This window comes from Papio anubis, chromosome 13 (genome assembly GCF_008728515.1).
Source record: "Papio anubis isolate 15944 chromosome 13, Panubis1.0, whole genome shotgun sequence".
NCBI classification, from domain to species: Eukaryota; Metazoa; Chordata; class Mammalia; order Primates; family Cercopithecidae; genus Papio; species Papio anubis.
In genome coordinates this window covers 64020939-64039054 of record NC_044988.1, presented here as the reverse complement: position 1 = coordinate 64039054, position 18116 = coordinate 64020939, and the positions used below count along the sequence as shown (strand labels likewise).

The following is an 18116-nucleotide window of genomic DNA, read 5'->3' as shown; positions in this document are numbered from 1 at the left end:
GGCAGGAGGATAGCTTGAGCCTGGAGGTTGTGGCTGCAATGAGCTGTATTTGCCCTATTGCACTCCAGCCTAGGTAATGGAGTGAGACTCTGTCTCAAATAATAATAATAATTTTAAAAAGTGCTCACAGAGCAGAATGGTCAGGGATTGGGGATGAGGCGTACCAGTTTTTTCTACTAGTCCTAGGTCTCAAGGGGAAAAAACATACAAATTGAATATAACATTTCTTGCCAAAATTGAGCAAAGTGAATCATCCACACCTGTAACTTGAAGTAAATGTGTGATGCCTGTCTTAAATATGATGAGGAAAATTAAATCTAATCAGGTGACATTTGAAACCTCTCTATGGGGTGGCCAAATACCACCAAGTAGATTTTGATCAAATTTCCTGCATTTTATTTAAAGCAATATAGAAAACCCTTTGAATTGTCAGAGATGTTCTCCAATTGCTCAGCAAGTCTGGGCTTCCTCACTGGCTGTCTGGGCACTTTAGGCATCAGAGAATCATGGAGCTGGCCCTCTGAGTTTGTGCAAGTGACATAGAGACACCATGGTCAGTTCCAATCAGACCTCCCCTGTGATGGCGTTTGTTCTCCTGGGCCTCTCTGCCCATCCAAAGTTGGAGAAGACATTCTTCATGCTCATCCTGCTGATGTACCTGGTGATCCTGCTGGGCAATGGGGTCCTCATCCTGGTGACCATCCTTGACTCCCGCCTGGACACACCCATGTACTTCTTCCTGGGGAACCTTTCCTTCCTGGACATCTGCTATACAACCTCCTCAGTCCCACTCACCCTTAATAGCTTCCTGACTCCCAGGAAAACCATCTGCTTCTCAGCCTATGCAGTGCAGATGTTCCTCTCCTTTGCCATGGGAGCCACAGAGTGTGTTCTCCTGAGCGTGATGGCGTTTGATCGCTACATGGCCATCTGCAACCCCCTTAGGTACTCTGAAGTCATGAGCAAAGCTACTTATGTGCCCATGGCTGCCAGCTCCTGGGTAGCTGGAAGCCTCACTGCCATGGTGCAGACATCCCTTGCAATGAGGCTGCCCTTCTGTGGAGACAACATCATCAACCACTTCACCTGTGAGATTCTGGCTGTCCTGAAGTTGGCCTGTGCTGATATCTCTGTCAATGTGATCAGTATGGGAGTGGCCAATGTGATCTTCCTGGGAGTCCCGGTTCTGTTCACCTCTTCCTCCTATGTCTTCATCATCGCCACCATCCTGAGGATCCCCTCAGCTGAGGGGAGGAGAAAGGCCTTCTCTACCTGCTCTGCCCACCTCACTGTCGTGATCGTCTTCTACGGGACCATCCTCTTCATGTATGGGAAGCCCAAGTCTAAGGACCTGCTGGGAGCAGACAAACAGGACCTTGCAGACAAACTCATTTCCCTTTTCTGTGGGGTGGTGACCCCCATGCTCAACCCCATCATCTACAGCCTGAGGAACAAGGACGTGAAGGGTGCTGTGAGAAGCCTGGTATTTCAGAAACGCTTCCCACAGTGATGGTGGAGGGGTCCTGATGGCTCTGTGCTTTCTGATTGCTCCCACCTGAGAGTCTCAGAGGACAAGGTGAAAGACCAAGTAGATCAAAGGTTACATAGGTAATCTCATTACACAGAATCTCATTACATAGAAGGGCTCTGTAGGAACAGGAAACATTTAATGCATCTCCACCAAAGTATGTTCTTGTTTGTCTAACCTTGTAGTTCTCATTCTCCGTGATAGATACTGAACGAATTGATGTCAAGCAAAAGTAACTCTTCACATTTTTATTGTTGGATGAATGAAAAGCTCTAGTCTGTAGGTCTTTGATTCAATTGCTCCATGACTTCTTTCTTTGAACATATTTGAACATATTTGGCTGCTGCTTTCTGACCAGATTGGCTATTTTTGGCTTCTGGACTACTCCCAGATCCCAGAGAAGTAATTTGAATCAACACATTTGTTGAAAAGATAAGCGAGCACTTTTAAAAGAATATAGAAACTCTTGTGGGTCCTTACTTTTATGTTATCTTTCAAGCTCTTCCTACTCCATATTAAATAATAGTTTTATTTTTCTCTTCATTGTTTTTTTTTCTCCTTGTCATATAAATTCTTTAAACTGTTTGCTGAATTTTTCTGTCTCTGTATCTTCATAAATTAACCTGTAGCTTTGTCTCTCTCTCATCCTCACTCAGAGTCCTCACCAGAAAATCATTCATGGTCTTGGAGAAGAGAGGGGAGTAAGGAAGGTGTGGCAAAACTGATGCAAGGGTCAAGGGCACAGGCCTCTTTTCTTTTTCCTTTTGGAAGATATCGTTCATCCCTGGGCTCTGTCCTAGATACCAGTGGCCTCTCATGAGCCATCAGAGTAATGCAAAAACCGAAAAAAGTCCAGGAGGATCAAATAAATTGTATTAACCACCTGACTTGGCTTAACCAAGCATGCAGCCAAGTGGCAGCCATCACTTGTTTTTCACTGAAGAATCCCTGAAGCCACATAGTAGTCAGAGGAAGATAGAAACAATGCCCACCAGGGGCATCTAAGAGTCACCCACATGATTGTGAGGAATTCCAAGTCGGCTCCAAATAGCGATCAGTCTAGAAGTCCAGTTAAAAGGATCAGCAGAACAGAAAATTTCTGACATAAACTTTTAACCCCATAGAAACAAACTGACAATTAAAATAAAGATCCTAGCACTTTGGGATGCCAAGGCGGGCAGATCATCTGAGGTCAGGAGTTCGAGACCAGCCTGGTCAACGTGGTGAAATCCCTATCTCTACTAAAAATACAAAAATTAGCCGGGCGTGGTGGCGCATGCCTGTGATCTCAGCTACCTGGGAGGCTGAGACAGGAGACTCGCTGGAACCCGGGAGGCAGAGGCTGCAGTGAGCTGAAATCGTGCCATTGCACTCCAGCCTGGGCGGCAGAGCGAGACTCCAACTCAAAAACATAAAAAAATAAACAGCCTTGGCTGGGCGCGTTGGCTCACGCCTGTAATCCTAGCACTTTGGGAGGCCGAGGTGGGCAGATCACGAGGTCAGGAGATCGAGACCATCCTGGCTAACACGGTGAAACCTCGTCTCTACTAAAAATACAAAAAATGAGCCAGGCGTGGTGGCGGGCACCTGTGGTCTCAGCTACTCGGGAGGCTGAGGCAGGACAATAGTGTGAACCGGGGGGGGGAACGGAGCTTGCAGTGAGCCAAGATCGCCCCGCTGCACTCCAGCCTGGGCGACAGTGTGAGACTCCGTTTCAAAAAAATTAAAAAATAATAAATAAATAAATAAATAAATAAATAAATAAATAAATAAACAGCCTTTGCTGAAAATCAGTTAACGTGGGGAGATGGTGAAAATGTTAAAGAAAATTTTCAGTAGTTTTATCAATGGAATTAAAGAGGCTTTTGAATCAATAAAACAAGAGTTGTCTATAAAAAAAAGAGGCTAGGAGAAAAGATATCTGAGCAATAAAACATTTTCTTGGAAAAAAAAGTTCACAATTGTTGAACAAATACAATTCAATAGATAGTATTTAAGACAAATCTTAAAAGGAATTTTTAAATTAAAAATAACTTTTTGACCGGCCCGGTGGCTCACACCTGTGATCCCAGCACTTCGGGAGGCCGAGGCGGGCGGATCACGAGGTCAAGAGATCCAGACCATCCTGGCTAACACAGTGAAACCCCATCTCTGCTAAAAATACAAAAACTTAGCCGGGTGTGGTGGTGGGCACCTGTAGTCCCAACTACTCAGGAGGCTGAGGCAGGAGAATGGCGTGAACCCGGGAGGCTGAGCTTGCAGTGAGCCGAGATCGCGCCATTGTACTCCAGCCTGGGCAACACAGCGAGATTCCATCTCAAAAAAAAAAATAAAAATAAAAAAATAACTTTTAAAAAAACTTTTAAGTTCAGGGGTACGTGTGCAGGATGTGCAAGTTTGTTACATAGGCTGCTTTCCTAGACTTAAAGGGGAAAAAAAGACAAGGAGGTTTAAATTGTTTGAGAAAAAATTAGAGGCATGGAAGATAGACCAGAGGAACCCATTATGAAATTCATAAGAAGAAAACAGAGCAGATGAAAACAAATAATGTTTAAAACCAAAAAAGAAACATTTCCTCAAACAGAAGTTTTAGGTCAAAGATACTTGCACATGCATGATTACAGTAGCACAATTCGCAATTGCAAAATTGTGGAACCAACTCAAATGCCCATCAATCAACGAGTGGATAAAGAAACTGTGATATATATACAATGGAATACTACTCAGCCATAAAAAGGAATGATTTAACGACATTCACAGCTACCTCGATGAGATTGGAGACTATTATTCTAAGTGAAGTAACTTAGGAATAGAAAACCAAACATCGTATGTTCTCACTGATATGTGGGAACTAAGCTATGAGGATGCAGAGGTATAAGAATGATACGATGGACTTTGGGGACTTGGGGGGAAGGGTGGGAGTGGGGCGAGGGATAAAAGACTACTAATAGGGTGCAGTGTCTACTGCTCTGGTGATGGGTGCACCAAAATCTCACAAATCACTAAAGAACTTACTCATGTAACCAAACACTACCGGTACCCCAATAAACTATGGAAAAATTAAAGAAAAAAAGAGAAGTTTTAGGTCTTTTGTTCATAAACGGTTCACCACCAGGTAAGAACTGTGGCAAAATAGATACCTTATCTAGATCCAAGGATATGTTTTGATTTCCATATGTAGCAGGATATTTCTAGACTTTTCCATAGAAGAAAACAGATTACCTAACAAGGAGTAAGGATCTGACTGCCACTGGCCTTCTGCTCTGCAGTCCTGTATGTAGAAGTCAGTGGAACAATGTTCACAGAGCTCTGAGGGAAATGGGTTAAGGGTCAGAAGTTCTACACAAAGACGACCATTGCACAGGCATGAAGGTTAAAAAGACATTTGCCATTATGTGAAAACGAAGAAAGTACACACCTCTCTAATTTTGTTTTGAACAAGAAATTTGATTTAAGAAATTCTCTCAACAAAGAGTTAAAAATAAATGACTGCAAGAATGAGGGAGACACAGTGTATACAATGCAGTGAAAAATAATGAACCGCAAAGACCCATAAAGTCTAATTAATTCTTGATGCTGAATTGCTGATTCCATTACCCATGGAAAGTTGAAAAAATGGTCAAAAACATGACCCCAAACTTTCAAAGAATGGATGATTTCTGTGTTATCTGTGGTTTTCATAGGATAAAATAATATGGAGACCTTGCCAAATCATTTTCTGCATAACAGCTCCTTGAGGACAGTAATTACATCTGTCCTATTTATTTTTCTACTCTTCATAGCAATTACAGTGCTGGGTACACACTAAATACTCAGTAGGTATTTGCTGAGTATGGAATGAGTATTCTGACACCAAAATTTAACAAAGACAATGCAAAAAATTGATATAAATGAAAACAATTTTAATGTCTATTAGCTGATGAAAGCCAATGTGTATTAAACAAATAACATACATTACCCACCGGCGTATTCTTAGGAATAGCAACATGGCACAACATTAGAAGAAGTCTTATTTTTAATGTTTTTATAACGGAGAAGTTCAAACCTCTATATGAAAATTAGAAAGAAGAGATCATTAACTTCAGGTATTTTTATCCAGATTCAGTAATCACCTCGTGGTATATCTTGTTCAGCCATGCACCTCCTCACTTCTCCTCACTTGCTTGAATTATGTTGAAGCAAATCCCAGATCACGATAGCATTTCATTTTTTTCTTTTTTTTCCGAGATGGAGTCTCACCCTGTTGCCCAGACTGGAGGGCAATGGCGTGATCTCCACTCACTGCAACCTCCATCTCCCAGGTTCAAACGATTCTCCTGTCTCAGCATCCCAAGTAGCTGGGATTACAGGCGCACACAACTATGCCAAGCTCATTTTTCTATTTTTAGTGGAGACGAGGTTTCAACATGTTGGCCACACTGGTCTCAAACTCCTGACCTCGTGATTCGCCCGACTCGGCCTCCCAAAGTGTTGCGATTACAGGCGTGAGCCACCACACCCAGCAGCATTTCATTTTTAAATAGTTTAGTGTGTATCTATAATAAATGGTAGACACTCTCTTTTTCTCTTTTTTTCAAGATAAGGTCTCACTCAGTCACCCAGGCTGAAGCTTAGTGGCATGATCACAGCTAACTGCAGCCTCAAATTCCTTGGGCTCAGGTGATCCTCCCACTTCAGCCTCCCAAGTGGCTGGGACTACAGGTGTGCACTACCACACCCAGCAAATTTTAAAGTTTTTTTATAGAGACCAGATTTTGCTGTGGTGCCCAGGCTGGTCTCAAACTCCAGGACTTGAATGATCTGCCCACCTCAGCCTCCCACAGTGCTAGGATTACAGGCATGGTCTTTTAAGCAAATTAAATTACCAGCATCACACTTTTTAAATATTATGTTAATATCATACCACCAACTCTTCACTCACTATTCACATTTATCCAAATGCCCTTTTTTTTTTTTTTTTTTGAGACAGAGTTTCACTCTGGGCAATAGCCCAGGTTAAAGTGTAATGACGTGATCTCAGCTCACTGCAACCTCCACCTCCTGGTTCAAGCGATTCTCCTGCCTCAGTCTCCCAAGTGGCTGGGACTACAGGCATGCGCCACCATGCCCAGCTGCTTTTTTTGTATTTTTAGTAGAGGCAGGGTTTCACCATGTTGGCCAGTCTGGTCTCGAACTTTGGACCTCAGGTGATCCACCCGCCATGCCCTCCCAAAGTGCTGGGATTACAGGCGAGAGAGCCTCTGTGCCTGGCCCCAAATGTCTTTTAAATATATTTCTTTTTCAATTTGTTTAACTTAAGATCTTTAAAAGGTCCATTATAATTAGTGGATAAATCTCTTTTAATCTATTTTTCCCTTTATTGCCTTTGTTTCCTTACTGTGTGTGTCTGTGTAAGAAACTGAGTTGTTTGTGCTGGGGAATTCCCCATGGCCTGCATTTTACTGATTGCTTTCCTGTGATATGTGTCTCCTTTTCCTGCATACCAGAGGTTAGATGGAGAAACTTAACAGTTTTTTGTTTTGTTTTGAGACAGAGTCTCACTCTGTGACCCAGGCTGGAGTGCAATGCCACAATCTCAGCTCACCGCAACCTCCACCTGCTGGGTTCAAGTGGTTCTCCTGCCTCAGCCCCCCACGTAGCTGGGATTACAGGTGTGCACCACCACACCTACTAATCTTTGTGTTTTTAGTAGAGATGGGGTTTCACCATGTTGGCTAGGCTGGTCTCAAACTCCTGGTCTCAAGGGATCCACCCTCCTTCCTCTCAAAGTGCTGGGATTACATGTGTGAGCCACCACACCTGGCCAAATGTTTTCTTTTAGCTGTAGTTAATGACTCATGATTCCTAAGTCCTTTTCACATGCCCCTAATAGTCTTTGATGGCTTCCTTGCTTTCTGGGATAAGAAGATGATTCAGGTTCAACTTTTCTGTTTCCTGTGCCAGCCTGGGAATCAGTGATTTCTCCAAGAGCTCTGGTTCTTTTATTGGAAAATGATGTTTAGATACCATAATCTGAGTGCTAAAGGTGTTCCTTGCTACTGAATTTGTCATCATTTCTAATCCCTTTTTATGGAAAATGTTAGAAAATATAGTTTTGTTCTTTTTTTTTTAAAGGTAAACTATGACAATTTCACACTGATACTTCCACCTTATATTCAGGTCTATAGTTTCCAGGTAACCTCAGTAAATATACATTTGTAGCTTCTCAATATATCAAAAATCTTGATACTCAGTGACACTAACATAATTGATCATTTGATTTACTCCACAAATATACACACAAAATAATTTTGGAATAACAATACTAATACTACCTTCATCAATAGGAATACTAAAAAAAAAAAAGAAAAAGCTTAAGATTCTAAAGAACTTTTCTTATTCTTGTTTTTTATTTTTTGTTTTGTTTTATATTCCTTTTCTCCTTAGGGTAATTCTTGCTAGATATGTACAAATTATTGATTTTTAAAGTTAGTAGGGATAATTCCTCTCTTATAGTTAGGTTTATGTATTTCATTTTGCTTTTGAATTTTGCTTTTTTCCATCTTCTAATTATAAAAATGCATGGCTCTAAAGTCAAATCTAGTCGAGTGCGGAAGCTCATGCCAGTAATCCCAGCACTTTGGGAGGCTAGGTGGAAAGATCACTTGAGCCCAGAAGTTCAAAATCAGCCTGGGAAATATAGTGAGACTTTATCTGCATAAAAATTTAAAACTTAAGAAAAAATTCCTCAAGCATGGTGGCACATGCCTGTAGTCCCAGCTACTTGGGAGGCTGAGGTGGTAGGATTGCTTGAGTCCAGGAAGTGGAGGTTGCAGTGAGCCAAGATTGTACCACTGCACTCCAGCCTGGGCAACAGAGTAAAATTCTGTTTCCAAAAAAAAAAAGAAAGAAAGAAAAGAAAGAAATAAAAAGAAAAAATAATTTTTAAAAATCAAAGTCAAATCTACAAGAGAAGGTATATTTAATGAAATCTAACATTTATCCTTGTCCCCTTCGTCCCGTTACCTTCCTCACTTACAGATAACCATTTCTCAAATTTAGTGGTTTATCTTTCCATTTAAAAAATATAATATATGGATATATTCATATTCTCCCACCTAAAAGATAGCACACAATACACACTTTCTCCGCATTGCCTTCTTCACTCAATGGTAATTCCTAATGATTACTCCATAGTTGTACATAGAGATGGAGAAATCACATTTGAGTAAGTTTGGGGAATGTAATTACTACAATATATTATTCACCAACTCACTTTCTGTGCCCCAGCCCTTTTCACTTCAGTAGATTTGCTCCAGACTTCTAACATTAATAAATTGTGAATAGGTCCAAGATTTTATGAGAGGCAATATCAGAATAATTACGTTAGAAGTTAAGTTTGGATGCTGAGCCTGGCTCTTCCTCAAATGCCCTGCATTGTCCAGGGCAAGACCCTTCCTCCCTGACTCACAGTCTCCACAGTTGTACAGTGATCTCAGATTATTCTCAGCTCTTAAATTATCTGATTCTCATACAATATCAATATTCTCTTCAACCATGGGAGAATCACCAAGCAGCAAGGGGTGGGGCTAAAGGAAATTGAGCCAAGTAATGTCTCGCTGTAAAACTGCAGCACAGACCACGCCTTCCTCCTCAACAGTCTGTGGGGCACTCTTATTTGCACACTGCACACTTTCCAGCAAGTCTGAGGTGTATCTTTGCCGACACTATGGCCACCACGGTGCTTACTTGGGCACAGACAAAACTGGCTTCTTGATGGTCTCATTATATTTGAAACAGGCAAAAGATGTCACTTCTGTCATCCGAAGTACTCACCCTCGGGGCCTCTGGAGGGAAACCTAGAGTCTTTAGCTGAACCTTTAAGATCTTCCAAAATCTTCATAGACCACTAAATTCCTTCTTACATCCTGTCCTCTAATTATACTACCCCAGACCTTATTATCTACATCAATGACCAACCATACATTTTGAAACACCTTGCCTTTGAGCTGTTTTGAGTTTAGAATGCCCTCTCCTTCTCCATTTATCACCAGTGAAAATGCTACTATTTGGAGATCAGCTTAAATATCACTTTTTCTGAGAAGACTTCCTTGACTCTAAGTGAGGGCTAATGACTCCTTCCTTTGCCTGCCTATAATATGTTGCTTCTAATGCAAAGTTAGCACTGACCTTACTCAGCCTTATTTGAATTATGGACATACCAGTCTCCTCCTCTAAACTATGAGCTCCTTAAAGACAGGCTACATGTCTGGTATACATCTATGTAGTCGCCCCAATTGCCCACCATAGAGCTTGGCACACAGTAAGAGCTCAACAAATGCTTATTAAAATGAAAGAAATGTATCTCAGAAATCCCAGTTCTTGCTATATAAGCAAGAGACATAAGGGTAAATTTCTACCAAAAAACACATACAAGAATGTTTATAACAGCTTTACTAATAGCCAGAAAATGGAAATAGCACAAAAGTCTATCAACAGTAGAATGAATACATAAATTCTATTATACTTATTTAATGGGATGCTGCACTACAATTAAAAAAACAAGCTATGATTTCTGCAGCAAAACTTGCAGTACATATGAAAACGTGATACATCAACAACGTGAATGTATCTCACGTTATGATGTATAAAAAGATACACACAAAGGATTATATACTGTATAATTCCATTCATATAAAATTTTAAAAAAGCAAAACTAATAGATGTTAACATTTATCAGAATAGTGTTTTCCTCTAGGAGAGAGGGAAGAGAGGGGAATGTAATTGAGGAGGGAAGTAAGAGGGGTTTCTAAGGTACTAGAACATTCTAATTTTTGACCTGGGTAAGGGGTGCATGGTGTGTATTTTCATATTTTTCCTTGAATGGTATGCATATGCTTTTTTTTTTTTTTTTTTTTTTTTTTTTGGACAGTCTTGCTCTGCTGCCAGGTTGGAGTGCGGTGGTGCGATCTTGGCTCACTGTAACCTTCGCCTCCCGAGTTCAAGCGATTCTCCTGCTTCAGCCTCCTGAGTAGTTGGGATCACACGCATGCGCCACCACACCCAGCTAATTTTGTATTTTTACAAAACACAAACCATTCTGTTGGCCAGGATGGTCTCTATCTCTTGACCTTGTGATTCCGCCCACCTCAGCCTCCCAAAGTGCTGGGATTACAGGCGTGAGCCATCGTGCCTGGCCTGCATATGCTTTTTATACTCTTGTATATATAATATATCTTACAAAAAGAAAAAATTCAATGCAAGGCATAATGGCTTATGACCATGAATGTGGCATGTATTTGATTCTAGGACTTTTAGAGCTGGTGTACAAGGCAGGTGTATTCATTTGTGGAAGAGGTGGAAAGGATTGCCCAACTCTTATTTCTTGCTGACACTGGGCAGGCTCCTCTTGTACACCAAGGACATCTGTGGAATGAGAGCTCATCACAACACCACCAGTATTAGAATTAAATGGGAAAGGGAAAACTGAAATGTAATTAAGAAACTATAGTGTATCAGAAAACAGTGATCCACATTGAAGATGCTTCTGGCTGCTGCCTGGGCAGTCACAGCTTTCAGCTTTGGATCTTAGAAGTGGAGGTTACCAGATCCCAGTGGTAAACCAGCAATACTCTCATGAATGCACAGATAGAGGATACTCACGCACACACACACAGGAGAAGACTCAGCTGTGCACAACAGGATGCCACTTCTGTGATTGACTGCTCTTTTTGAAGTCCACAGCTGCTGTGCCTCTGAAACTCTCTGGTAGGAGCCATGACCAGGTTTATTTATGACCCTTTAAAAGGCTGGCCTGGGTAACAGCTGCCTAATAGAACCTATTTGGTGGGATACAGACAAGAGATCATCTAGGTTGCTGGCTTTCATCCAACCCTAGGATCCTGAATTTGGAAATGGTCAAAGGGACTGAGCTACAAGGATTTTTCCTGTGTGGTGGGTTTCACAGTCTCCCAGATCTATCATGGACTCTAGTGAGAGTTCTCATTGACGGGGGTTCATGTTAATTTGGGCAAGGCCAGGATGATCCTTTCTCTCTAATGTTTTCCAACAGTACCACAGAATTGGTAGGAAGAGAGGGAGGGAGGGAAGAAACTATTTCTGGAGAGACTTCAGAATAATTGGATCATGGGGACATGATCCCAGATGTATAGGAAGTTTCTTAACTTTGTGACTTGAATTTATAAGCTTTAAATCACTTCAGAGACTAGAAAAGACCCCATTACAGAGTGGAATTTAAATTGCTTCATATATGCAATGTGTGGTCCTTTGTGGCTTTTGCCCAAACCCAGAACAAAGACAAGAAATGTAACTTTCACCCATTTCAGGTGCTAACCCATCTGACTGTTGCTTTCAGACAAGATTGGATATTTATAGCCCCTTATCAACATGTTTTATGATAAAAACAAAGGGGGCAACTTTTTAAAGATTTGTAACTCTTTTTTGCTCACAATTCGAACTCTTCTTGACTCAGCCCCATCCCTGGCCTCAGATACAGTGGCACACAAGGAAGGACAAGAAAAAAAACACTTCTCAGTGTTGCAAAAGGAAGTCCAAGAGAGAAATGTATGAGAACATTTAGTCCCTGGGATGGAATATTCTGTAAAATAATCTATCCCAAAGTGAGCAATGTGGAAATTGGGGCCCAGAGAGGAAAAGGGACTTAATGATTTCCATGCATTGAGTGATTGGCAAATGCCAGTTTCCCCAGTGCCTAAGTCTGCTATCTTCCTATTAACTTATAATCCTTGAGTGAAGCTGAACCATCATCACATTCACAAGGGCAAACCTAGAGATTTCCCTGCCTGTGTCAATATGAGGAAACACTTTCTGGCAGTCAGAACTGTGCAAAGAGAAAAGATGAACCTGGGCAGGCAATGAGATGCCTTCCCAGAAAGAGATCAAACAGATAATAGGAAGGCAAGTGGTGACAAGCTGGGATGTAGTCAGAGAGTCAGAATAAATGACAGGAGGTGCCTTCCCTGCAGATAAGACATGAGAAACAACTAGAAATAAATGAAAAGACATAAAGACAGATAAGTTCTCCTGGGAAAGAGCCAGCTCCAGGAACAGGTGACCAACATACTGGATTTACCCTGGATGAGAGGTGAGAAAAAACATTGCTCCAGGCACACAGAGGGCCAGACTCTCCCAAGTTGAGCTTTGCTGTCTTCTCAGGTGAGGCTACACACTATTATTACTCAGGCAGACCAACTCCAAACTGACAAGAATGGCACCTGTGGTTCCAGGAGATGACGGCAGCTTCCCATTCTTGTTTCCTCCCGTATAGCCCTTCCTGTCCTTCAAGTCATTCCCTGAAAAGACTTCCTGATCCCGTTCACCACCCAAGTCACTGTATATAATCTTTTGGGTCACCCATCTCCCTCCCCAAGCACCTAGGAGCCTCCCACACTCTGGCCAGGTTGAAGCCATCTCAGTCCCTTACAAACACTGTCATGGCTCCACACATCGAGTGCTTCAGAAGAGTTGGCTGGTGAATAGACAAATGCTTAAATACCGCTGGGTTCTGTCTATATTGTGAGAGAGAACTGAGGAAGAAGAATAGTTCAGTATCTAAAAGTAACTGGAGCTAGTTGCAGTGGCTCACGCCTATAATCCCAGCACTTTGGAAGGCCAAGGCAGGAGGATTGCTTGAGGTCAGGAGTTTGAGACCAGCCTGGGCAACATAGTGAGACCTCACCTCTACAAAAAATAAAAAATTAGGCAGGCACAGTGGCATGTGCCTATAGTCCCAGATACTCTGAAAGCTGAGGTGGGAGGATCACTTGAGCCCAGGAGGTCAAGTTTGCAGTGAGCTACGGTCTCACCACTCTACTCCATTCTGGGTGACAGAGTGAGACCCTGTCTATAAAAAATGAATGAATAAGTAAATAAATAAATAAATAAATAAATAAGAAAAAAATAAAATCTCCTATTGAATGATAAAAGACAATTGATAGATGCTATTACTTAGAATTATCTGAAAATGATTTTTAAAGGAGTATAATAGAAATTCCTCAACAAACAATTATAAACATGTTTGGGACAAAAGAAAAAAAGAGAAAGTCCCAGCAAATAAATAGAAGATATAAAGAAAAAAGCAAATGGACATTTTAGAATTGAAAAAAATGCAACAACTTATTTTTAAAACTTAATAGATAGGCTCAACAACAGAATGGAGGGAAAGGATTAAAGAACCAGCGAACTTGAAGACAAAACTTTGGAAATTACCCCAATCCCAACAACACTGAAAAAATCCACTGATAAAAAAATGAAAGGAGCCATGAGACCTGTAGGATTATAACAAAAGATCTAATACATGTGTCATCATAATATGGAAAGGAGATGAGAAAAGTGGAGCTAAAACAGTATTTGAAAAAATAATGGCTGAAAATTTACCAAATTTTTCAAAATACATAAACCTCCCAGTCCAAACTCCAAATTGGATAAACCCAAAAAATCCACATCAAGATACATCACAGTCAAACTTCTGAAAACTAAAAGACAAAGAAAAAATATTGAAGCAGTGGAAGAGAAAGAACACTTCATCCACAGGGAAAAAACTATTTGAAGAACAATGAATTTCTCACAAGAAACGAAACAGGCTCAAAAGGAGTGGTGCAACATTTTTCAAGTACCGAAAATAAAGAACTGTCAACCCATAATTCTATGTCTAGTGATGTAAGAATTCAGTCCTTCAGGAATGAAAATGTAATGAAGACATTCTGTGATGAGGGAAAAGTAAGAGAATTTGTAATCAGCAACTCTACCCTAAACTAATGGCTAAACAAGTTCTCTAATAGAAAAAAAATTATAAAATAAAGTAACCTGAAGCACCAGGAAGAAAGAACAATGGAAAGAATAAAATATGAGTAAATGAAAATGAAATCAGTAAAGTAGCAGGATACAAAAATTAATACCCCAAAATCAGTAGTGTTTCTATAACACCAGTAACAAACTAGCTGAAAAAGAAATCAAGAATGCAATTTTATTTACAATAGTCATACCAAAAATACCTAGAAATAAATTTAACTGAGGATGTAAAAGACCTCTACAAGGAAAATTATAAAATTACCACACTTACTCAACATTGTACTGAAAATCCTAGCCAGAACAAGCAGGTAAGAGAAAGAAATAAAGGACATTCAAGTTAGACAGGAGGAAGTAAAATTATTCTTGTTTATAGAAGAAGACATGACCTTATACAGAGAGAAACTTAAAGACTCCACCAGAAAAAAACCCACTTAGAACCAAAAAATGAAATCAGTAAAGTAGCAGGATACAAAAATTAACACACAAAAATCAGTAGTGTTTATATACGCCAATAACAACTAGCTGAAAAAGAAATCAAGAATGCAATTTTATTTACAATAGTCACACCAAAAATACCTAGAAAAAAAATTTAACTGAGGATGTAAAAGACCTCTACAAGGAAAATTATAAAATTCTGATGAAAGAAATTAAAGTGGGTCCAAAACAATAAAAAGACCTCCCATGTTTATGGATTGGAAGAATTCATACTGTTAAAATGAATGATCATACTACCAAAAACAAACTACAGCTTCAATGAAATTCCTATCAAAATATCAATGACATTCTTCACAGAAATTTTTAAAAGTCCTAAAATTCTTATGGAGCTACAAAAGGCCCTGAATAGCCAAAGTAATCCTGAGCAAAAAAACAAAGTTGGAGATATCACACTATGTGACCTCCTACTGCCGCTATTGTGGCCAAAACAGCATGGCACTGGCGTAAGAAAAAATATATAGAACAATGAAACCAGCTGGGTGGGGTGGCTCACACCTGTAATCCCAGCACTTTGGGAGGCCAAGGCGGGAGGATCACCTGAGGTCAGGAGTTTGAGACCAGACTGGCCAATATGGTAAAAACCTGTCTCTACTAAAAATACGGTAATTAGCCAGTTATGGTGGTGGGTGCCTGTAATCCCAGCTTCTCAGGAGGCTGAGGCAGGAGAATTGCTTGAACCCAGGAGGTGGAGGTTGCAGTGAGCTGAGATCACTCCATTGCACTCCAGGCTGGGTGACACAGTGAGACTCTATCTCAAAAAAAAAAAGGGGGGGGGCCAGGTGTGGTGGCTCACACCTGTAATCCCAGCACTTTGGGAGGCCGAGGTGGGTGGATCACGAGGTCATGAGATCGAGACCATCCTGGCCAACATGGTTAAACCCCATCTCTACTAAAAATACAAAAATTAGCTGAGCGTGGTGGTGCATGCCTGTAGTCATAGCTACTTGGGAGGCTGAGGCAGGAGAATTGCTTGAACCCGGGAGGCGCAGGTTGCAGTGAGTCAAGATTGCACCACTGCACTACAGCCTGGTGACAGAGCAAGACTCTGTCTAAAAAAACCAAAAAAACAAACAAACAAAAAAACCAGTGAAACAGAATACAGAACTCAGAAATAAATTCACATATTTATGGCCAACTGATTTTTGACAGAGGTGCCAAAAACATTCATTGGGGAAAGGACGGTCTCTTCAAAAAATGGTGTTGGTAAAACTGGATACCTATATGCAGAACAATGAAACTAAGATACCCTTATCTCATCATATACAAAAATAAACTAAAGATGAATTAAAGACCCAAAGTTATGAAACTACTGGAAGAAAACATAGGGAAAACACTTTAGGACACTGGTCTGGGCAAATATTTTAATGAAGAATGCAGAGACAACAAAACCAAATGCACAGGCAACAAAACCAAAAATAAACAAAGAGGATTATATTACACTAAAAAGCTACTGCACTGCACAGGAAATGATCAACAGAGTGAAGAGACAATCTGCAGAATGGGAGAACATATTTATCTGACAAGGGATTAATATCCAGAATATACAAATAACTCAGTGGCCAAAAACGACAACAACAAAAACACAGTTGGCCCTTGAACAGCAGTTTGAACTGTACAGGTTCACTTATACATAATCTTTCTTCTACCTCTGCCACCTCTGAGACAGCAGGACAAACCCTCCCTTCTCTACTTCCGCCTCCGCCTACTCAACATGAAGACAATAAGGATGAAAACCTTTATGATGATCCACTTCTACTTAATGAATAGCAAATATATTTTCTCTTCCTCATGATTTTCTTAATAGCATTTTCTTTTTCTAACTTACTTTATTGTAAGAATAGAGTATATAATACATATAACATACAAAATATGTGTTAATTGAATGCTTATGACATTGGTAAAGCTTCCAGTCAAGAGTAGCCTATTAAGTTTTTGAGGAGTCAAAAGGTGTCATGGATTTTCAATTGTGCTGGGGGTTGAAGTCCCTAACCCTCACATTGTTCAAAGGTCAACTATAATATGATTTAAAAATTGACAGATGATCTGAATAGACATTTCTCAAAAGAAGACATGCAAATGACCAATGGGTATATGAAAAAATGCTCAATATCAGTAATCATCAGGGAAATGCAAATTGAAATTGCAATGAGACATCATCTCACCCTGGTTAGAATGACTATTACCAAAAGAGAAAAATAACAAATGTTAGCAAGGATGCAGAAAAAAAGAGAATGCACACATTGTTGTTGAAAATATAAATTACTGCAACTATTATGGAAAAGAGTATGGAGGTTCCTCAAAAAACTAAAAATAGAATTACCACATGATTCAGCAATCCCACTACTGGTTATATATCCAAAGGAAAAGAAATCAGCATGTTGAGGAGATATCTGCACGCCCATGTTTACTGCAGCATTATTGACAATAGCAAAGATATAGAATCAACCTAAGTGTCCATCAAGAGATGAATGGATGAAAAAAATGTGGTTTATATACAAAATAGAATACTATTTGTCCATAAAAAAGAATAAAACCTCTTATTTGCAGCAACGTGGATGAGCCTGGAGGACATGTTACGTGAAATAAGCCAGGCACAGAAAGATAGATATGACATGTTTTCACTAATATGTAGAAGTGAAATAAGTTGATCTCATAGAAGTAGAGAATAGAGTAGTGATGACTAGAGGCTGGGAAGTGGGGGTTGGGGAGGAGGGAGAATTCGGCTAACGCATGCAAAATTATAGCTAGAGAAAAGGAATAAGTTCTAGTGTTCTTTAGCCCTGTAGGGTAACTATAGTTAATAATAATTTATGCTATATTTTCAAATAACCAGAAGAGGGGTATTTTGAATGTTTCCAACAGAAAGAAATGCTCAATGTTCAAGCTGATGGATATGCTAAAAAAAAAACCCTTGATTTTATCATTGTACATTGCATACAGATATTGAAATGTCACCTTGTACCCCAGGTGACAAATAAAAATTAACTCACAATGGATCACAGACTTAAATTTAAAGTGTAAAACTATAACTCTTCTAGCAAAAAAAATAGGAGTGAAATCTTTGAAACATATAGCATGGTGGAGAGTTCTTAGGCATAACAACAAAAAAGCAAAATTCATAAAAAAAGATAAATTTGGATGTCACCAAAACAACTTTTAAAATCTGACAGTATAAAACAACAATAATAATAATTCAATTAGAAAATGGGCAAAATACATGAAGAGACATCTTGTCCAAACAGGATATACAGTGGCAAATAGCAACGAAAAGATGTTCGACATC

The 18116-nt window shown here is 40.0% G+C and overlaps 1 protein-coding gene across 1 annotated transcript; it reads left to right on the top strand.

Moving 5' to 3' along the window:
- The first annotated feature begins 499 nt into the window (after positions 1–499).
- Positions 500–1510, top strand: LOC101025809 (olfactory receptor 13C7-like). Its single transcript, XM_003911541.5, has one exon. It carries the CDS (start codon positions 551–553, stop codon positions 1508–1510), a length of 960 nt encoding a protein of 319 aa, XP_003911590.2. The 5' UTR covers positions 500–550.
- The last annotated feature ends 16606 nt before the right edge of the window (positions 1511–18116 follow it).